We start from the raw sequence: 23,517 nt of genomic DNA on the forward strand, positions 1-23,517 counted from the left end.
GCAGGCAATCACAGGAAACTTGTTATACTGACACTTATGAGGATACTTACACTATATAGCTTCCAATATTATCACATAGTCTGTTTCTCAGCTTTGTGTTATCTTTTTTCATGTTTTGGGATGTTGAAGGGTAAAAGAGAATATCAGAGTGTGCTATTGTCCAGGGTAAACTTCTGCACCTGAAATTAGTGTTTTCAGAATATCTGCAGATCTCCTTTTCCTACTGAAACCACGTGTAATTAGAGGTAGTTCCACAAATGCTGATGATGTTACAGTGGCACATTTGTCCTCCATGATTAAGGGTGATTGATTTTCTTGTAACTTTATTTGTTTCAGGTGCTCAATCTGTTCCTTGCCTTGCTGCTAAGCTCTTTCAGCGCTGACAACCTCTCAGCTCCAGATGAGGATGGGGAGATGAACAATCTGCAGCTCGCTTTTGCTCGGATCAACAGGGGTCTTCAGTATGTAAAACGCATGATGTGGGATTTTTGCTGCAATGTCCTCCGGCACCCGAAGACAACGGCTGAAAAGAAGGCAATGATGAAGCTTGCTGCCCAGAATACAGGTGCCCTTAACAATTATGTGAACAGTCATACAACCTCTGATCTTGGCAAAGACATGGAGAATCATAAAGAGAACCATGCTGAGGATGGGATGAATAAAAATGGGGAGAAACACCTAGGAATTACAGATGATGATTTTATGACGAATCCTGACCTGTCCATTTGTGTTCCTATTGCTGTGGGAGAGTCAGATATTGAGGAGGAAGATGAGGAGCAGAGCACTTTTACGGAAATGGAGCAGGTAGGCAATGAAATGTTTGCTAGTTGCACTTAATTAAGTAGCCCTTTGTTCCCACCCTTGCTCTGGATCCATGGCTCATGATGCAAATGTCCTATGGCCTAATCCTGCCTTTGATATGTTGTTAACTTTGGAGGAAGTTATACGTGCATATCTAAGAGCAAGATTCAGTCTCCAACAACAGGCATTCCCTTTGTATTTGTCGTCCTCATCTAGATTAATTCTTCTAACCAGAACAATTAAACTCTTTCTCACACAGGAACCCGATTTGTTCTTTCAGATGAATCATGGGAACATTACAGAATAAGTCTTAGGTCTTCTGGCTATGACAGAGGATTTTTTCAGAGTGCAAAAGTGGGGAATGTCTTTGATTTGTGTGTGCAGCAAGAGTTGATGGTCGGGTAGTTCTCTTAAAAATACAGTGAGGCAGATGTTGATATGGCAAGGCAATAGAGAAAGAGAAAATATATGTAATTGTTTGAATTCAGAGAAGAAAAGTAGTTATTTGCTTGTTCTTTGGTGTGACATTGCAGATTTTCATATTCCCCAGAGCACTCAGTAGGAAAAGCTGAAAAATTCAGTGTCTTTCAAAGTGTTGGTGTAAAACTCAGAAGAAAAAACTTCACAGGAACACTTCTCTTTCTCTCCTTCGCCCCCTCTCCCCTTTCTACTGGCTTTATCTCTTGGTGCCACACACTGCAGCTAGTTGATGTTTTCCAAAACCTCTAGCTTTGATCCAGCATCCTCTGACACTGACTGAGACCCATGGAGTTCCACAGGCACTGGATCAAAACTCCTGTTTCGGAAGAACCTCATGTATCTTAGTGGAGGGGAAGAAAGTTTTGAAGCAAAACTGTCCTTAGAGAAAGATTGTCTTAAAAAATGCCCTGAGGAAGGACTCTGTGTCAGGAGGTGGGCACGAATTGTCAGCTAAAAGTTAAATTTTCCTGCTTCATTGTGGAAATGTTTTCAGTGTTTATGCATCCGCTCACTAGCAAGTCTTACACATCTGACCAACACCTTGGAGAGCTGAAGGCCAAGGGGTCAGAAAACTTCCTCATCAAGTCCCACTGTCCAAATAGACACCTCAGTAACAAAAGAAAGAAGCTTGAAATTTTGGTAAATACTTGTAGGGACTGTTGTGTGGAGGTTTTAAGGAGTATATTTATTGAAATGATCTCTGGGTTGGTGTGGGTAGCATGGATAATACCTGTTTTTCCTTTGAAGTGCTTTTCTCCTCCCAGCATTGTATTAGTTAAAACTACAAGCAGTGTACACTTGAAAAGTGAAACATGATTGTATTAGATGAGTTTCTTAGCATTATCTGGTCTGCAGATACTGACTGGCATGAATGACTGTGGTAATGTATGAATGCGTTTAATGCTGAAGGATGTTTTTTCCTTTTTGACGTTTAAAGGTATCTGAACCTTTCTGCTACATCTGATAGGGGGTCATGATTTTTAAAATGCTCAGATTTTTCCTTCACAGTGCAAAGTGAAACTTTGTTGAAACTTTGCATATAAGTGCCTGTGAGGTCTGGATGCTGGTGTATGTGTGTCTGTGGGCGTGTATGCACACGCGTGCATGTTGTATCACTGCATTCCACCTCCCTCCAGATAAATAGCAATCTTCACAATTGCAAGATAGGCTGCAGCATAGACCATAGGGGTTTGGGAATTTCACAGCTTAAGGTATCTTAAAACTATAGAAATGTGGATTTCTGTTTAGGTGCATGATGTTTTCATGTACGTGTTGGCATGTATACTAAGACAGGACAAGTAGACATTTATTTTATTCTGAACAGTAAGAAAACGTGGAATTAGGCCTTTAGTGAGATCTCTTAGAGTCCCGAGGGAGAGAACTGATGCAGAAACAAAGACAATTTAGTGAAATGGAAGATTATGAATAACAGTTGATTTGAAAATATTAAGAAATATCTTTCAAATTGTTTCAATAGTATTGAACATTATTGTATGTAATACAAACATTCAGAGTGAAACAAAATCATAAGGAACAAAACCAAGTAGGAGAGGCAAACCAAAATAATCAATTTTCACACTGTATCTTTTCATGAAATTTTCAATAAGCATTAGGTTAACATTGTCACATTACCACATGACATTTGGATTGCAGTGAAATAATGTTGTTCACTGCTAGCTTGTGCATTAAGTAGAAGTCATGGAGCTGAAAAGTGTATTAATTAGCTTTGTCACTAGTGTTTTCCAGGCTTTGACAAACAGCTGCTGCAGGTCACTGCTGTTCCCCTGTGTATAGCTCTGATGTATGGTTTTCAACCTTTGTCCACAAGCCTGAGGGGTCTACTGCTTAAAAGGTCCAAACAAGAAATGAGTTCATATATCCAGCAAACGATCTTATCAAATTTCTAGAGAGGAAAAATATGTGCATGTGAGGGGGTTCCAACTCAAAGACTCCAAATACATTGGCCTAATAAATTATCAAAAATAGGAAGAAGCTCAACAACAGAAATTATAATTACGTGATGAGCTTTGCATTTGCCTTCCTGCAAAACCCTAATAAATTTGAACAGCTGTAAAGGTATCCATAAGGAGCAGAGACATGAGAAAGCAGATCCTGAGTGTTTCAGAGATCTGCTGAAGACACTATAGCAGCTGGAAGTCAGTATGAAACCCCAGTTCCCTGGATAAAGAGTTGTGAGCCTTACATCATGCAAACCTTTCTATCAAGGGCAGCCCCGTGGGACTAGAGAATAAACTTACCCAGTCATTCCCAGAAATTTTAGTACTGCAAGCCCCAGCTCCACAGTGGTACTTACCTCTTTCCCTCCAGGACAGCCACAATAACCAGGGCAGGGCTCACAAAGGATGAACAAGAGCAAAATTTACATGATTGCACTGAAAGGGCACAATTACAGTGAAGTATCTTTTTATGTGGAGGGCATCATACAGAAATTAAACAAGAACTATCAAGGGCACACTAAACATTCAAATCTATTCTAACTTTCCCCTAATTATAATCCATATTTTTACATATTTCAATATTTTAGCATGTACAAAGAGAATGTGTCTGTATATTTACTTCTCAGGAGAAGACAATGTACCCTGCTTCACATCAACTTTGTTGGCTGACCTGGAATTTAGCAGCCCTTTGGCAACATTGCCAACTTCCTCCTCATGCTCGTAGACTTTGGTGCAATAGTGCAGGAGAGGAGGCGCAAAGAGATGCATAAACAGGGAGTAGATGTATGCACGCTTCTCAAGCGCACAGCTAGGAAAACCTACATAATCCTCACACATTCTTTAGATTGTCATATGATCATGAATCACAGAGTGGTTTGGATCAGATTGGCAAAGTCTGTGAAAGATAACAAAAAATCTTTCTACAAATATATAAATAATAAAAGGAGGACTAGGGAGACCATACAGTCCCTATTGGACACAGAAGGAACAACAGTGACAGGGGATGAGGAAAAGGCTGAGGTACTTAATGCCTTCTTTGCCTCAGTCTTTAGTTGTAAGGAGGGTCGTTCCATCTGTGTACAAACCCAGGAGCTAGAGGAGCATAATGAGGCTCCCGTGATCCAAGAGGAGATGGTCAGAGCCTTGCTAGCCCGACTAGACACCCACAAGTCTATGGGGCCGGACGGGATTCACCCTAGGGTACTGAAGGAGCTGGCGGATGTGCTGGCCAAACCCCTTTCCATCATCTTCCAACAGTCCTGGAAGACTGGGGCAGTCCCACTGGACTGGAGGCTGGCTGATGTTGTGCCCATCTACAAAAAGGGCCGCAGGGAGGATCCAGGGAACTACAGGCCTGTCAGTCTGACCTCAGTGCCAGGGAAAGTCATGGAGTAGGTGATCTTGAGTGCTGTCATGAGGCACATGCAAGAGAACCGGGTGATCAGGCCCAGTCAACACGGGTCCACAAAAGGCAGGTCTTGCCAGACTAACCTGATCGCCTTCTATGACAAAGTGACTCGGCTGCTGGATGAGGGAAAGGCTGTGGATGTGGTCTTCCTGGACTTCAGTAAAGCCTTTGACAAAGTTTCTCACAGCATTCTGCTTGAGAAACTGTCAGCCTCTGGCCTGGACAGGCGCACACTCTCCTGGGTGGAAAACTGGTTGGCTGGCCAGGCCCAGAGAGTGGTGGGAAATGGTGTGAAATCCAGCTGGAGGCCAGTGACAAGTGGGATTCCCCAGGGCTCAGTGCTGGGTCCAGCCCTGTTCAATGTCTTCATCAATGACCTGGATGAAGGCATCGAGTGCACCCTTAGCAAGTTTGCGGACGACACTAAGCTGGGTGGAAGTGTTGATCTGCTGGAGGGTAGGGAGGCTCTGCAAAGGGATCTGGACAGGCTGGACCGCTGGGCTGAGTCCAATGGCATGAGGTTTAAGAAGGCCAAATGCCGGGTCCTGCACTTGGGGCACAACAACCCTATGCAGCTACAGACTAGGAGAAGTCTGTCTAGAAAGCTGCCTGGAGGAGAGGGACCTGGGGGTGTTGGTTGACAGCCGACTGAATATGAGCCAGCAGTGGCCCAGGTGGCCAAGAAGGCCAATGGCATCTTGGCTTGGATCAGAAACGGTGTGACCAGCAGGTCCAGGGAGGTTATCCTCCCTCTGCACTCAGCACTGGTGAGACCGCTCCTTGAATCCTGTGTTCAGTTCTGGGCCCCTCACCACAAGAAGGATGTTGAGGCTCTGGAACAAGTCCAGAGAAGAGCAACAAAGCTGGTGAAGGGGCTGGAGAACAAGTCTTATGAGGAGCGACTGAGAGAGCTGGGGTTGTTTAGCCTGGAGAAGAGGAGGCTGAGGGGTGACCTCATTGCTCTCTACAACTACCTGAAAGGAGGTTGTAGAGAGGAGGGTGCTGGCCTCTTCTCCCAAGTGACAGGGGACAGGACAAGAGGGAATGGCCTCAAGCTCTGCCGGGGGAGGTTTAGTCTAGACGGTAGGAAAAAAATTCTTTACAGAAAGGGTCATTGGGCACTGGAACAGGCTGCCCAGGGAGGTGGTTGAGTCACCTTCCCTGGAGGTGTTTAAGGCACGAGTGGATGAGGTGCTGAGGGATATGGTTTAGTGTTTGATAGGAACGGTTGGACTCGATGATCCGATGGGTCTCTTCCAACCTGGTTATTCTGTGATTCTGTGATTCTGTGATTGGAAGGGTTTTTAAAGATTCACCCAGTTCCAACCCCAGTGCTGTGGACAGGGACACCTTCTACTCAGGTTGCTCATAGTCTCATCCAACCTGGCCTTGAATACCTCCAGAGATGGGGCACCCACAACTTATCTGTCAGTTGAAGATCCTGGACAGTGTTCTCTTCATTGTGTGCCCACATCAGTCCAGACACATCCATCATGATGCAGAAGCTGAAGGGGGGCTGCTTTCAAGCAGAACCACACAAAGTTTTTGATCCCAATTGGGTATTCTAGGATGATGATCAGCTGAACTTACAGCTTCTGTGCCAATACCAGGCTCTGTCAAGTAAGTCACAAAACTACTCTGAAGTAAGACATTGTGGCTATGAGAAATGAGCCCCACAGTGTTAAACAGAGCATTTTGAAATTTCAGATGATGCAAAACCCTTCTGTGACTGCACATTTTCCTCTGTAATAGAAATGTCTAAGTTTAAATTTCAGCTGCCATCTCTATTATCAAAGCTTACACTGGCAGCAGCCGTCTTCCTAAAAGCTACCAAATTTGTGGCACTGTCATTGGGAGGGTTTCGTAGGAGTGAAACCACCTGATAGCTTCTAAATCTCCTTTGATTACTGTGATGCAAGTGAGATGCTCTGCCAGCTCAGAGAGGCAGGAAATATATGTCTGTAGCCCACACATATGGTGAAAGGCTCAGGAAACAATAAAAGCCAGCACAGGTGCAATTAGCTGGCAGAAGAGGAATGAGGCTAAAAAAGAACTGTCTTGAAATTCATTAGTTCATCTTTATCGTGTGATACATGTTTTGATACAAGTCACTGCCACATTCAGGCTTAGCACTTTAGCTAACTCCCTTCCTTGCCCTGCTTATAGTGCTGGGGAAGTCTCTCCCTGTTATTCCACAAGATTTTTCAGGATTTGGTGAGTTTAACCTTATGATAAGAACAACAATAAGCGCAACAAAGATATCATCCATCCAGTCATACTTTGGACATGGTGTCCAAATAACCTTCTATTATGTGAAAGTTGTCTTCCATTTTTTCTCTGTCTTTCAGTTGTATAATTCTAAATATGGGTAGTCCTACCAGGAAAAAAGTTCTGAAAAGCTCAGCAGCAACCACAGCAACATGTTGGTTGCATCTCCTCAGGGTTCTTCTGGGTTGTCATTTTGGCTTCCCAGATCATCAAAATGTGGATTTTTTTTTTTTTAAACCTCCATAGAGTGTCTTGTAATTGCTTATAAAGTCCGTCTTTTCATACGTGGCATCAACTGAAGAACAGATTATCCTGCTAAGGGAAGGTGTGGCTGCCCCATCCCTGGAGGTGTTTAAGGCCAGGTTGGATGGGGCCTTGGGCAGCCTGATCTAGTGGGATGTCCCTGCCCATCGCAGGGGCGTTGGAATCTTTAAGGTCCCTTCCAACCCTAACTATTCTATGATTCTGTGATTATGAGGACAGTAAGGTGATGGGACAGCTCAGTGCACACAGTCCAGTCCATCCCACACAGGGGATCCTACCAGAATTTACCTTCAGTTTAATTACACTGAATGTTTCAGACATTATAGGGGCTTGTACCATTTACATTAGATATCTAAGTCGAAACTTAAATCTTCAAAACTCCCCTTTTAGTATTGCTTAACCTTCAAAGTGCCCACAGACATAGCTCAGAACAGCATTTGCCTTGTACACATGAAATCATTTTGTAGTTTAGAGGAATCCTGTGGTTAATGGATTGACAGGAGATTCCAGATGAGTAATACTGGGTGTCCTGGATCAGTCCGCAAATTATGGTTCCTGCACTTACATTACTGGATTCTGTCTTGTTTCCACTACCCAGGACCTCGATGATGTCTGTGTCTTTCTGCATGCTATCTGGATCTTTTTCTGCATTGAGAAGTTCCTGCAGTCAGCAAATTTAATTAATACAATCTAAGAAAGTAGCTCTGTGTTTTCCTGGGCTTTTTGAGTCAGCCCAACAGAGTTGCTATTAATTTCTCCCTTTTCTTAAGTTTAATTGCGACATGTACTACCTTAGTCAAACTACTGCCCACAACTTGATCTGTCTCTAGCATCCCACTGCAGGGAAAATCCACACGGCGCTGGCTCTTGGCCACACCTCAGATTTGCCCCCTCTGCAGTGACAAAGCCAGGCACGGGTGCTGCTTTCCACAGAGGTAACACCTTTGTGCTTTTACATGCAGCGCAGTGCCGAGCCAGCAGCACTTGCCTGCTTGTCTTTAGAAAATGCCATTATTGATTTGTTCCGACGGAGTGGCTAATTGGGTCATATGGAAAGTGCTGGCTGCCTGCTGCCAGGACAGAACGCTCTGCAGCTCCTTACCCCTTCCTCAACACCAGGCACACATGCTGCAGGAGTGCTGCCTTTCCATGCACAGCAACCAGGTCCCAGCTGCCACTGAGGCTGATTTGTGCCATCCGGAGACTGCAGAGCCAGCGGAGGGCTGGCCCATCCTCATGCCCGAGGCTTACCCTTGGCCGTAGAAATCCTTAAATAGCAGAGAGCCAATGCTGTGCCTGCTAGGGTTCACTTTCCTGTGACCTGGCACAAAATATTGCCTGTAGGGAAGGAACAGTGTCTTTTACATTTGCCTCTCAGGGTTTCCCAGTTTTCCACCTCCACAGCTGCACTTCTCTGTGCTTTCCCCTAGACCCTCCAAGGCTTAGCAGCACCTCTGCTGTGATATTCAAGAGGTTTTAGTCTGGGTATGCGCAGAGATCACACCTTGTCGAAGGTCACACCTTGCTTTCTCAATCATATTCATATTTTTTTCTTGATTGGAAGTGCTGTCCTTATGTATACCTTATCAGGGTTCCACCAAATGAATTTCCCAGGAAAACCAGGTTTCCAGACTTTAGTTGAGCTGCTGTAAATGTCAGCAATAGATCTGGATGCAACCACTGTCTCTATTCAATGGTACAGTTTCTATAATGCCTTGAACTGGATCAAAACTCCGAGTTTTTATTCTTTCCTTCCCTATATTTATTTCAGAATTACTGCCACAATTTTATTTTATTTGACAAGGTGAAACTGTTTCTGATGACTTTTTTTCATATTTCTACCAGAAAAATAATCATAATATTTAGCTTTCTCACAACACAGAGTTAAAAAATTCAACCACTGATTTCTGCACAGAGCCTGTAAGTTTATTTTAGCTATGATACATCATTTGTAAGGCACAGAAAAGAATGGAATGTCTCAGGTAACAGAGAGTTCACCATCTGCATCTGGACCCACATCTGTTTCCTTTGTATACGGTGGAAATTTTACTGTACAATTTCTGTACATTGCAGACCTGCCCCTAAACCTGAAGTGATTCTGTTAAAGTCGATAGATTTATTCCAGGTTGACATAAGTGTAGCTGAAATTATTGAAAATTGCAATTAAAATGCCAGTGCGCAAATATTTTGATATAAAATTGTTTGTGACAATGTCTTATGCTCCTAATAACTCTAAGGTCTATAAATCAGAGATAACTTGAAGTCCTGTGTTTATTTGACAGGGTACATTAATTTCAGCCTTTTACTGCAGGAAATATACTTTATTGGCAGGAACTGTAGTGCCCTTTCAAACAATATTTATATTCTTTCTGTTTTCAGTTCCAGTCTGTGGGACACATTCTCTTTTAATGCAACGGGATAAAATACCTTTGATTTCTATTGGTGAATCCCCGGTTCTTACTGGCAGGAGAGTGAGTGCATGTCTATATACACATGCAGTATACAATAAATCTTACAGCATTCTTCTTGTCAGCTTTATTTGGGCAAATATTTTTCTGATCATTGAGTAAGATGGGGGGTCTTATCATTACTATTGCGCACATAGTTTACCTGGATTTCTCCCATTTGCATGTTTTCCTTTGCGTTTCTTGAAAATTACATAGATTTGCTAATTATTTTTAGAAACAGGCTAGAATAGTTCTGCATTTATTGTCTTTGGAGGAATAGCGACAAGGCCATTAGAAAAAGGACTGTAAAACACAGCAGCAGATTTAAAGCACCTATGTTTGCATCTTTGCTTTCACATATAGAAAGACATTTGTGTTTATTTTGTTTCAGTACGATGGGGCAAAAGGAGAAGACTCTGTGTCAGAACTCTGCTGACGTGATTAGAGCAGTCACATTGTGAACAAAGGTTTTAGGATGCTTATTCAGTACGCGGTGGCAGGAAAATATATTTGTCCACAGCATAATGCCTAAGGTGCAGAAAACACAGGGAGCTGATGGAGGAGAGAAAGAGGGGGGAGGAAAAGAGAAAAAATAAAGCCTGGCATTGAAGGAGCCCATATCAGGCATAGCGGTCTTGACAACATGCATTTGGACAAGTGCCCAGACCTTGGTCTGCGCGTCAGTCACAGCTTACTGGGTGCCATTTCCCAGTATCCATATCCCTCCCTTGAGCAAAATGCTGCCCAGAAATGAGCATTTCTTACTGTTTCTCCCTTTGGTAAAGAAAATGCCAACATTTAACATTTTGGACAAAATGAACAGCAGACAGTTCCCCAGCAGCTCCCATGCCGAGTGAGAAAGTGTTTGCATGTGTGTGTCAGGGGGGTTAAATTACTCTCATTGATTATGATCCAAAATAACAAAAGTTAAATTAATGGTTATTTTCTTGCTACTGCCCATAGTAGTATGTGTGTTCTTTAATGATCAAAATATTAATGCCTTATTTGAGTGAAAGGTGGCAGGTTATTCAAGGTACTGTCACTCACTGCACTTTGAGACAAATTTCCAAAATTTAAACTTCTGTCAGAGGAGACCATTAGTTTGAGTTCTTCATATTATACCTTAGAGAGATCCCAGTTACCAAAAGAAACATAAAGTAGAGTGTTAAGATTAAACTTCAAAATGCAATTTAGCAGAAGGTATTAGCTTGAACTCTGAACAATGAACACTTTTGAAACACTTTCACTGCCTATTTAAGCCTACTGAATTGATAACAGGCTAAATTAACTTTGGCAGTCTGTCTTTTTGCCAAGTTCATCCACTTAGATTAATTTTAAGAGTCAAACCTTGGAATAATGAATCTATGTTTTATTATGGGCACTGCGTTGCCCAGTGTGGGAAAAGATCATAGGCCAGCAAGGCAGAAAGCTTTACAAATATCATGCCTTGCTCCTCCATGGCCAGAGTTCAAATACATTAAATGTTCTAGATTAATCTCAGAAGGAGTGCTACTGAACTGTTGTTTCCCTCCTTGGGGGATGACGTTTGGCAAAGCATTCAGTGCTTGTGCAGAGACCAGCAGTTAGTGGCTGTGATGATGTTTGCCTGGTGAAGTTTTAGTTCCCCTTTATTCAAAAATGAAAGAAAATAGTAGGGCAGGATGGTTCCAGGGGAGTTTTCGCTGTTAACAGCCTCTGCTGAGCAGCTGTGGTTTCTGGCCAGCCTTAGCCTTCACCATTCTGAACCTTAAGGGCCAGATTCTGGTATTTTTATGCAGCTAAGTACTCACAGGTGCAATATTTTTAAGAACAAGTACTGCACTTTGCTTCCAAATAACCTGTGATTTGTAGGGGTAAAAATGTGTTTCTGAGGTTCACCAGGAGGACAAGTTCTGTGTTTAGCTACATAGGTGTAAGTTTAAACTGCAGTGGCATTAACCCTGACAGATGACAGCTCAATTGTAAACTCCCATGGGACCTGTGGACATCCAAGTAGAGGGGAATAATTTAATCTACTTGTACATTCACTAGGGCCTGGGCAACAGGCTTCTGCTGTTTCTGAACTCAGAGGCTATTGTTTTTAACCTGTTTTGCCCACGCTGCTTTTCTGCATGCACATGCTAGGGATTTGGGTTTTAATAAATGGGATCCCTATGAAGACTGGGTCATCAAGAAAAAGAAAAAATATCCGGATGGATTCATATGGCAAATAGGAAAAGCACCTTCTAATTCTGATGGTTTACTACCCTCTTTGCATCAGATTGTATCTGACTTTTGCAAAAATTAATGGTAAGACAAAAAAACTAGGAGGGGTAGGCAAGGGCTGAAAAACAGAACAAAAATAAGTCTACTGAGCTACCCTGACATCCGATTGTATCTGCAGATCTCGGATTATGGACCAAGTAGTGTAGGATGGAGAACGTAGGTGCCCAGTCTCAAAGAATCAAGTTTAGACTTTCCCTCTCCTATTTTCATAACCTCTCTGAGGAATTTGCTGCTCTTAAATTATGTACATGTGTTGCAAACTTAAGGTAGGACTTCACACAGTTTACATCAGTATTGCAAGCCCCATAGAGGGCTAATAAAAGGCACTTGTAAAGTAACGTAGTTTAGCATGAGTCCTCTCTGTGTCTTAGCAGTGTGGTGTGGTATCACTCCAGGTTTTCCTCTGATTTCTCATTAAACACTGTAGCAGCGATTCTGCTCTACAGAAGCAATTCTTCAAAGTAGGTTAGAGATATTCATAAATATGCACTCTTAAAACTGACAGCTGCACACCAAACCTTTTCGATTCCTAGTTGAATAAGTGATATTAATCTTCCCCTTCTTCTATTAAGGAAGCAAGGGGATTTCCTGATGTATTTGGTGATTTTTCTTCTCATGCTAAACATGCAGAAAAATAAACCCACTCAATTAATTGGTGCTACAAGGATTTACATTTATTTGTGAAAGAGGAGAACCAAAATCATAGATGATCTGTTCTGGTAACTCACAGTTCTTTTCCCTGGTTCATGATTCTTTATTTCTCTCCCATTGTAGCTCAGATTTTTCAAAGATTTTCAGAAAGACTGAATTCAGCAGATCTGAGAGTTGTCAGCCTGACAGCTCTGCAGACTGTAATCTCCCATTTACTTTACACACAAAACAGGTGCCACCCAGGCAGTAATGTAAGCTCGCCGTATTTCAGCAGCAGTGCCATCTGCTTGCTTCTCCACTTATGTAGAGGTAGGATATAAACAGTTCAGTTTTCATGATCGTTTACTTCTTGGCTCCTTTGCAGAGGAAGGGTGCCAGTTACTAGACACAAAATGTTGCTGAGAAAGGATGCCAGTCGCTACCAGGCACGGTAACTTTATGAAATCCATAGCTGTCTGCAAGGAGGAACACAAACATCAACAAGTACTTCACAGAGTAAACAGTCCTCTCATAACTATATGTGTCACACTGCTGAACTGGGATTACCATACATTAAAAGCTCCTCAGACTCCCGTTATGGGATTCAAAAACTGTCTAAAGCAAACTTTGCAGATTAAAATATGTTGTTGGCTACTAAAAGACTAACTGCTGCTCTGTTAAGCAGCATTTCTCAAGGAGGCTGAATTTCAGTGTCAGTCATTTGTGAATGGCTAAAGCAGAGATGCTCATGGTGTTAGCATCTTTGGAGGCTCCTGATGATTCCTCTGATGGGCAGTATCCTTTGACAAGGTAAAGTCACACCTTTGTGGCTGAGTGTGTACTGACATGTATGTGGGGGGAAGAGGACAAGCTTCTACTACTCCAGGTCTGCACCTGAAGGTGTCATTCCTGGAAAGTGACCACAGAATGTGGACATCCCTGAAATCCCATTAGTGTCTCAAAACTGGTCTTCAATGAGACAGAGGGACGCGTGAGTCTGGTGGGGAGCAAAAAAAGATAAATAGGAGTGAATCTTTCCATTGCACTGTGCACTAAGTAAAGGGCAGTTTGAATTTGCACTGTCTCAACAGAGATACCTTGTCCTCTTCGCAATATAACTTCAATTACCTTTTTCCTGCCACATCCTTCATCCTTGCTTGCTGGCTCTACAGTGACAGTTGCAAGTTATGAGGGCTGCAGAGCCAGTTCCCATTAATTGCCTCCCCACCTTCTCGGGAGAGGAAGCTTCCTCCTATCAAAGTCTTTGCACATCATCTTTCCCACAATAGCCATGGCCAGGGAATCAAGGAACAAATATTACAAGCCAGGGTCATGATCTAGTGAGTGAGTGAAGCATCAGGAGAACCCATTTGAGCTATCACCATTCAAAAGACAAGTCCTGGGATCCTCTTTCTAAATTTGTTTGCACAGGATGGAAAAAATTATATTTCCATGGAGAAGGAATAAAGTGAATCCACGCTGATGACAGGTATTTGTCTTGTTTTGCCAACAGCAAGTCCTCTTTCCAAAAGAGCGGCATTTGCACTAATCCCCATTTGAGCCTGAAACAATTAGCCGATCTATGCTTTTCAGAGGCAGAACGCAGTGTGGAGCCTTTGTATTTATTTGTGTCAGCAAACAAGTATGTGGGTCCGTGCACAAACACACTTGAGATGTCACCCAGATTATGCTCTGTTTTCATCTGGTTGCTGTTTTTCTGGTGCTACAACTGACCTGCAGCATGCAAGGGACAACACTGGGTCCGTCTTCCTCCATGTGCTAAATACTGGTAGGATGTTGGCACATCGCCTCTTTTTAGGGCCCAGATTAGATTAAAGATGAGCAAACAATTGGTTTACGGTCTAAAGGAGCTGAGGTGTGTCACAGGCTCCCAACAGTCCATTTGCACACACATTTTTTTTTTGTATTGCTGAATGATTTTACTTTATAAATAATGAAAACAACTGAATCAATAAATATTAACATAATGTGTATTGCCTTGGCAACATGGCACTTGATACAAACATTAAAAACAAATTATATAAACCACCCACGGCAGAGAGCTTTACAGAAGATAAACCTGCTGCTGTTGCTGCCAGAAGAACAAATCATCTGGAATCAGAACAAAGCCAAACAGTCTGAAGTTAAACAACATAAAACAAATGTACCTTTTCCCAGACAGGTCTGTGCTGATCTTCACGTGCTGTGTGCTGGAAATGAGACTATTGCATCCCATAAGAGTGACTTAGCAAAGTTGGCATCAGTTGTTTGCAAAAACTCGGTTGATTCCCTAACGGTTCTTTTGGGATCAATCTACACAATCAAATGCTTTTGAATTGTCTATGTCTCTCAGACATATTTTTCCACCTTATAAATTTGCAGGATGTATCTGAAAACATGTAGTGATGAACTAAATCATTGTCCAAACACACATACACGTTATCTCAATGGGATAATTTGCCGGGATATATTTAATCAGCTTTAATTAATGTTAAGTTATCAGATATTTGGTACAAGTGTGATTTCTGGGAAGTAGCTGTGTTCATGTTTCCTGGAGTTTAGTCTCTAGGAAAGTGTTGCTAAGTCTTGGTACCACACAGAGTGGTTAATAAATAGAGAATTGGTGTAAATCTGGCATTTGACTCTAGCTTAGTGCAATAATTTGCTTAACAACTTGAATATTGGTCAGATCAGTTGAGTTGCACAGTCTATTCTCATACACTGCATGTATTCTAATGAACCTGAGTGCACAACCTTTCTGCATAAATGAACTTGAGATGTCACCTCAGATTGCATTGTACTTTTAACATGAAACAATTGTTTATGTTGTTTCAGTGCTATAACCAATACCATGCCATTAAGATTACTTGGTACTAAGTTGTATGCACATTGGATTTAAAAAAAAACAACTTTTAATGGCTGAGTGCCTTATTTGTGCATACTGTGACTTACACATTAGCTTCTGCCTTGAATATAACACTATTTCCAAAGATGTGCCTTGAAGAGTGTTACTTTTTGACATGGATGGAAATGTAGCTGGATGGTTATGGAGCAGTCTCTGCCCTGTGAAGATCAGCACTAAACTGTGCCTAGAAATTGTATGCGATACATCCTTATGCAGAGGGTGCGGGCTTGGACATAATTTAATTTATTGAAGTTAGAATATATATTAGACCACATGCCCTCTGAAGCAGGAAACAAGTAATTTGATTTTAAATTAATTTGCTAAAAACACAGAACGACATTTGAAAGGACTAGTACAAACCTGACAGTCCAAAAGTATTTATATGGAGAGCAATTTGCTTAACCAACAACTTCCTTTGTGTCGTCTGTTCTTTCAGATAGTTATATTTGGAATAAAGTGTTTTTCTGCTCCTGGTACCTCTTGAAGGACTTCCTGTGGTGATGTGGCTTTAGAACTGAGGCAGGTAGGCTGGAGCTCCCTGGGGAAGGGAAACTCGCTTAATACATGAATAACGTCGAATGCCAGTCAAGCCAAGGGGAAAAAAAAGGTGGACAAGGGAAAGATAAATAGGTTTAAATCATTACTGTTGAAATCCTGTTATGCTTGTAATTTTTTTCTCAGCATGAAAGTCCTTCTGGAAGCAATTTAGCGCAACCCTTTGAAATCAGCTAGAGTTTTATTAATATTTTAGTAGCAGCATTAGTAATGGCACGAACGTTGGTAGTACTGTGATGAGCTATGGAGTTTTCAGTGAAATCTCTGTCTTGGGTGAATCAATAAAGCCACACTGATTTATACCAGCAGAGAACCCAGGCCTCCAGGTGTAGAGACCAACCCTACAAACATACCCTCCTCTGCCATTAGTCCTGGGAGTACTTCTAGAGAGCTGAACAGCAATAATCATCACCCCAGGAAGAAGTGACTGGATTTAATGGCACCACTCCTTCTATCAAGTGCTGGGTCTCGTCAGATGTGTTTGCAGAAAAAATATTATTGCTCTGGTTCCAGTCTATCTTTTTTTAGTGAAGTGCTTAAAGATGTGCTCTCCTTTCAGCCTGTGGTTAAGTCCCGTTGGCAGTGCTGGATGCAAAGTAGTCTTAAGTGTTTTGCTGAGTAGGAGCTGCACACATTTGCGTGTTTACCTGCAGTTTTCCCACATCTTTTAGATACCTTTTATCTCTTCCTGCGAACTTTGCGTTTTCCTCCCCCTCAATCTGTATCTTGTCTCCTCTGAGGCAGTTTTGCAGTTTTTTCCACGCTGTTTCAAGATTCGCGGCACAGTGTTGCGAGTTGCACTTGTGCCTTTCTCCAGTTGCAACGCTGAGTATTGCTGCCTGATTGTGTAACTTCAGAGTACACCCCGTGGTTATTCAACTGAACTGCAGCCACCTTCCTGCGTGCCTTGGGTCACTGGAGGAAACTTGCGTATCAAAACCAGATTCAAAATGAAGATTGCAAGGGTATTTCTTCCTGTCCTAGCAACAGCCTAAAACAAGTTGGCTTACTTTATTTTCATTTTCTGTAGCTGGATATCTTGACGTATCTAGTTGCTAAAGCCCAAGTCTTACAGCATAAGCTTGTGTTATCATTTTCTTTGCCATTTTCCTTAAGATGATGTCCCTTGACAAGTATAGCCCAGGCTATTTTCTCTTTTAGCTGGGGAGCTCTCCGTAAGAAATAAGCATGCTATCAAAGAAAAAGAAAATAAACCCATCTAGGATTATTTTCAGCAGGAAAAACAGCTGCAGCTGAGGGGGCAGCGTTGCCAAAGCCCAGGCATCCGGAGTCAGAACTCTGAGATTTGTGAAGAGTTAAGTGAGTTGCACGTGGATAAGCAGTTGAAGGCTGAGCCACCACCTCCAGTAGGGCAAAAAGAGGTAACAGAAACAACTTTCCTACCTGATACTGCATGCAGTTCATTGCACCAGCTCCATAGTGCATGTCACTGTCACCGATTTATGTGGGGTTTGTGGCTTGTAAAAATACGTGTTTGTCAAGTGATAGGAAAGCAATAGTATGCAGCAGGAATTACGGTCTCTGTAAAGAAAAGAAAGGATTTTGCTGTTATAAAAATAATTGGAAAGTATTGAAAATGTGCATTAGAGATTAAGATGGGGTTCTAAGAGGCTTTGAAAAAAAACATAAAAATGTCTATAATGCTACTGTCTTATTTTAGGAACAATTATGTGTGTGTTTTCCCACTGAAAAGTAGCTCTAAGAATTGCATCTGTTGACTTGGCAGATTTATACCTTGAGTTCACTGGAGGGCATCTGTGATCTGTTACAGATTACCATTTCTTTTCCTGTTAGCACACAGACCCAAGAAAGGTACAATGATTTAAGTAGCTGACATGACGATACTAACTAAATACTAAGCCTTGGTATTATTTAGCTGGTGTTGGCCAGAGTGCAGCTCACTCATTGTTTGTGAATGTGTACACCTGCACATTCTTTTTCAGTTTTTAAGATTATGTTGTCCTTATAAACATGAATACCAAATCTACGTATGTTTGTAGTGACTCCAGGCTTTAAATTCCCTGTATCCTATTTGCTGACTTGGGGTATTTTCCCATTCAGATTTAACATAATATTGATACAACATTGTCTTTATTTTTAGAGAGTAATAGATTCCTGTCTTTAAAATCAGGAGGTTTTGGGTGATGACCACGGAGTTTGAAGAAATCCATAGCTCCTTGAGATTAAAACTTGGTTTTAGGGACTATATTAATGAAAGAGAAAGGATGACATAGTATCAACAAGCATTGCACCTCTCTTAGCTCTGCTATAAAACTGCTGGAGAAATCTCATGGAGAGGTCTTAACAGGATAATGGGAAACAGCCATCACAGAGCCAAAGCTCACCTTCTCCAGCCCTCCTGATTCATATTGTCGTATGCTGTGGAATTTACTTAAATAAACATAGACACCTGCATCTGAACTTTTCATCTGAGGCCCCTTTATAGTCAATGAGGATCTGGAGCCAAAGTAGTTAGGTAAATGTATCTCATCTCTGACTGAAATCAACATTTAAATTAGGATACTTGAATCATTTCCTAAAAGTGCCTGTTTCTATCTGTTGGCTATAAAGGGAGCTCAAGGTAACCACATGAGTTGTTCGCTCAGGTGAGCTAAATTCCACTCAAAGTGACCAGAAATCCTGGAGCTGGGAAGCATTTCTGTAAGGAGCAGTCCTCCTCACCAGAATTCATCTTGGCATATTGAATTTTGTCTTCAGAAAGGAAAGGTTCTGAACTTTAGTAGAAGGAGACTCAAATATTTCAGTCTCAGGAAAAAAATGCATATATATATATATTTACCAAAGAAAACCAAAACTTCATTATAATGAGATGAAACATTATAACTAGGAGGAATTAGAAGACTATTTCAGGATTTCTTCTCTCAGGGGATTAGGTATCCTTTATGTTTAAAAGGTTTCTTGAGACAAATAAACCCTGTGATCCTAATGTGGAGGCTGGAAAACTACAGCTTTTTTTAGTGCTATGATGAAATGTCATGATAAACCAGGAAAATTCTAGCCCTGATATATTCAGCAACATCGTGGTAAAGAAATAATCCCCATTTCCTCCCTCAAATTTCAAAGGGTCCAGAGACACAAATGTCACCTTTCTATAGTAGAGTATAATTGATTCTATTTGCAGCTGCTTAGAAAGAGGTGGAGGAATATGGCAATAATCCGGGGATGACTTAAAATCAGACGGAAGTTCACGTGAGGCTATGAATACCAACATGAAAGAGCAAAGCCCAAAGGATGCTATTTTTGAAGGCCAGATCTTGCGTGGACATTACATACTCACGGTCCTCCTATTCAGAAGTAATCTTAGTGCTGGCACACAAGGACATGCTAATAATCTTTCTGATGAATGTCCCAAGAACTTGTGACTACCCAAATAAAGCCAGCAACTGCAAGGAAGTAACTTAAGAGATTCGGTATGCCCAAGAGACAGGGCTTTGAGTGATTCAGTCGATAACAGGAAACAGTGAATGTGTTCTGAATAAAACACTGTTGATGTCAGTAAAGGATACATTATATGATTAAAAATTCATGCTATATAAATAATCAGAAAGATACCATATAAATAAAATCATTGATGTCACAGGTGGATAAGACCACAAAGAAAAAAAATGATTGATTTCTCTGCCAAAACACAACCCCATAAAATATTTTGTACAGCTTTGTGGAATCTATCTTTAAATCTATCAGGCAACATGGATTTCTTTGTTTACCAAAGGCAACAATTCGCTTGCTTAGAAAAACTCCCATGGCTGTGTATACTGCCTTAATAACCAATCCTTTTGTATTTTTTTTCCTTTTCAAGGTACCATTTCATTCCTTTTTGTTACCAATTTTAGCCATCATTCTCTTTTTATCAATTAATATCACTTAATTTAATAGACCATTGTTTGCTTCCTTTAGTTTTTATCTTACCCTCTAAAGTCACACACCACTGTTCTGTCATTACATTATTTCTTGTAAATGACTGTCACTGTGCCCATTATCTGACATTTTTTACCCCTTTACTTGTAACTCCCTCGACTGTTCCTTTTTGGAGGTGTTTTGCTGAGAAGTAAGAACAATTTTCCAAATAAAGCTTCCACAGAACTGTAAACAGAGGAAATAGTGTCTCGTTATCTAGATCAGATACTTTCATATAGGTTTTCTGCATTGCTGTATCCCTCCGCAGAATCACATCTAATTTTTTAGTACTCCTCTGGGTGATGTGGGGTTACAGCTTTCCAGGATTTCCATAGACATTTCCCCTGAATTCTCTCTTTAGTACTGTTTTGATTCAAGTGTCATTTTGCTCTGTTCTGTCCATGTTTCTCTTCTCTTTTCCTTTCTGCTTGCTTGGTTTCCAATACTTTCTCCAACTGAATGTTATCAGCTAACATGAGGATTATATCAGTCAGTACCTCTTCTGTATCTTTAGAGGAGATAATGCTGACACTAATCCTTACAGATCCCCTCTGAAGACAAAGTTTGTATTATATTTGGGTCCTTAGGATGACTTTTCTCTCTGCAGCAATGGGTGAATCCAAACCAATTACAATTTATTTTAAAAGTGGACTTTTCTGTAATAGACATCCAGATGTTTTCTTAAGGTTTATATATCATATGACAATTTGGTAGATTAAGACTGTGATCTTCAGAGGTGAGAGAGAAAGAAAGGGAGATAAGAGAGTTAAGCCTTGAGCAAACATCAGATTTCAATGAGATTTCAGCATCTCACTATCAAAGGCTGTTTGAAAAAAAACATTCAGGTCAATTTGCAACTATTACAGACACAGGAGGTGGGTATGGAAGCCCTGTCCAGGTACTCAAAACAGCCACTCCACCCAGAAACACATTAAAAACTACCCTCTGCAACATGAATTTATGCACTAGCAGGAGGTGTCCCAGAGGGGTTTCTGACACATCCTGTTGTTTCTGCCTAGTACACCTCCTCTACTCACTTATTCCAAGAAAGAGAATGTTCTGTAGTTATCCTTGTATGCATCTTTTGACCTCTTTGCACCCTTTGTGCACTGTACCCTTTGCAGACAGAAGAACCACCTTACTACCTTTACATCTTTATGTCATTTTACTCCAAGAACACACTTTCCTTTCCTCCTCTGTGTCTTTGTTTAATTTACTTTAATCACAAGCCACAGTGAGAGCTTAGGGATCTGTGATTCCCATGATTATTCCCTTTTCCTCCTCTCTAAGCTCAGTATTGTGTTTACTAAATGCTGCTCTCCTGGATTTTTTCCAGTTTTCCATGAGCATTCACTATTGATTGCTAATGGTGTGTTAACCTGGTGCATCCAATCCCTTTCTGCCCTACAATGTGCCTTGTCTAGACCTGCTGATTTGTGCATGTTTCAGACTCTCTAGATATTTCTTGTTTACATTTCTAGTAATTTTAAGTGACTTTCCGTCATCTTTTTATTGATCCCCTTGTTAGGTTCCTTCAAAAGAGTTTATTTTCTTAGGCAACTGAATTTTGATTAATTAGATCTCCTTCTTCAATTGTTATTATGTCTCTAGCTCTTTTATTTCCATTACTGAGTTCATGAAAACCTTAACCCTTTTAACCTTTCTGGCAAAGAACAACCTTTGTTTCTTTTCCTACAAGCTTTCCTAATCTTTCCCTCCTCTCTCATATATATGGTTCCTCCTTTTTCTAGTCCCAGTTCAGACCCTCAATCCTTTTTCTAGTGCTTTCTGAATCCATGTTCACTGCCTCTTCTTCTTTGAAGGCTTTTCAGAAGAAATCCTGTCTGTTTTGTCCTGCATGTTCCCTATCTCCCTTTGACGCCAATGGATTCTAATATTTTCTGAAAACTCCTAATAAATAGCTCTCGAGAATTCTTGATTCTTTAAGATGTTGTCCTTGTAGTCTGTTATAATTGCACCTTATTGTGTTCTGTGAATTTCCTAACCTGTCTCTGCTAAATACAGCTCTCTCATTGACAATGCTATCAAGCTGACATTGTTCTCACAATTTTCTTTGATTTCTGTCCATTGGTAAGAATTATATCCAACAAGGCTTCTTTTCTCATAGGAACTCCTATTTTCTACATTCTACAGCTGTATATGATTTAGGACTATTTCAGTGATCTGTGTTTTGACGTCTTCATAACAGAACAGATAATGACTAAATGCATTCCCTAATGAACAGCATCAGAAAGTTCTGACTATACTAAAACTTGGTATGACATTTTTTCCACCATCGTATACCGTTGGCAGTCTGTAGAAAATGGGCTCTGTACAACAGCTGCATTCTGAATATGGATTTTTAGAAGCTTTATCCATGCCTTTGACCTGTGCTTTCTGTTCTGACTCTCTTTTTAAAAGGTCTCTTCCTGATTGTTTGCAGTCCTTTTGAGTAGAGCATTAAAAACCCTAGCCAAGACTATGACCTTCTGGATGCTGCAGCTAATTGCAAACAAGTAGCTTCCAACCCCGCTTGCAAGCATTGCTGGAATGTTCAGTCTTGCCCGTTTTAGCCCAGGTTCAGCATTTCTCTGAATTCAGCTATAAATTTTGCATTGACTGTGTATACTGGAAAACAGGAGGCCCATTTTCACATTAATAATGAATACATAAAGCTGTACCTATTCTCTAACTCCATCACCATCATCCTCATGAAAATACTATTTTATGTGTATACACCATCACTCATATAACTATCTCACTGGTTGTTTAAAAGCATAGGTAAGTAATATGAGCCTCATTTTTTTAAATGGAGACAGTAATATTGCAAGACAAAGCACAAAAATATTTCAGTAGGTACTCAGAGAACAGAATAAGACAGGTAACAAATAACCCACCTCCCCCAACTACTGCTTATAGCTAATTTGCATTGATATGACCCGTAATAGATACCAGCTTTGTTGTTGCCCACTTTTGCCAGGTAGTGCTCTAATACAGTCAGAAACAAACTGTGAGCATGACTAAGCAAATACTAGATCTTTCATTTTAGTAGTTAAGCTGAATAATCAAGTAAGATGGAATTTTGGATAAAGAATATAAAAATTATTTCTTTCAACTATAAAAATAAAATGGGGGAGGATAGACAAACCTGTTTTCTACTGAAGAAAATGTTTTGATCTTGTTAAAAGAAAGCTTTAACCTGAAATGAAATTTCTATTTTGTATTTGGGTGACATATTTAATCAGGTATCAAATATCTTTTAATAGCAAATTCAGCCAAAATTCCAACTACAACATAAGATTTTTATCAATTTCCTTTGTGTAGTTAACCCAATTTCTTGCATAGACTCTAAACCAATTTTTTTAAATATTATATTCCCCAGAAATTTTTACCCAGATCTACTTGAGAGTTCCTGCTCTAAATACATTAGACAACCAGTGCTTCAGGGAGCTAAAATATTCTTGTCCCCATTTTGCAGTGGAGGATTTAAGAAACACTGAATTTAAACAACACACCTAAGATGGTGGTACCAAATGATTCAGGCAAGTGATAGAGCTTCTGAAAGGCTTTCAAAAGCCACGTGTCCCTCCTCTTAGA

At 40.8% G+C, this 23,517-nt stretch overlaps 1 protein-coding gene across 5 annotated transcripts in view; it reads left to right on the top strand.

Annotated features, from left to right (window-relative positions):
- Positions 1-23,517, top strand: part of LOC138721814 (sodium channel protein type 5 subunit alpha-like) — a 217,609-nt gene that overhangs the window by 144,293 nt on the left and 49,799 nt on the right. For 2 of the 5 annotated variants that reach the window (XM_069859263.1, XM_069859262.1), the window contains 2 exons: positions 337-804; positions 17,205-17,363. In XM_069859263.1, coding sequence (XP_069715364.1) covers positions 337-804; positions 17,205-17,363 — 627 coding nt within the window. The remainder of the gene's footprint in view (positions 1-336; positions 805-17,204; positions 17,364-23,517) is intronic. The other 3 variants (XM_069859259.1, XM_069859260.1, XM_069859261.1) reach the window with 3 other exon arrangements.

The sequence above is a fragment of the Phaenicophaeus curvirostris genome, chromosome 6 (genome assembly GCF_032191515.1).
Source record: "Phaenicophaeus curvirostris isolate KB17595 chromosome 6, BPBGC_Pcur_1.0, whole genome shotgun sequence".
Lineage (NCBI taxonomy): Eukaryota > Metazoa > Chordata > Aves > Cuculiformes > Cuculidae > Phaenicophaeus > Phaenicophaeus curvirostris.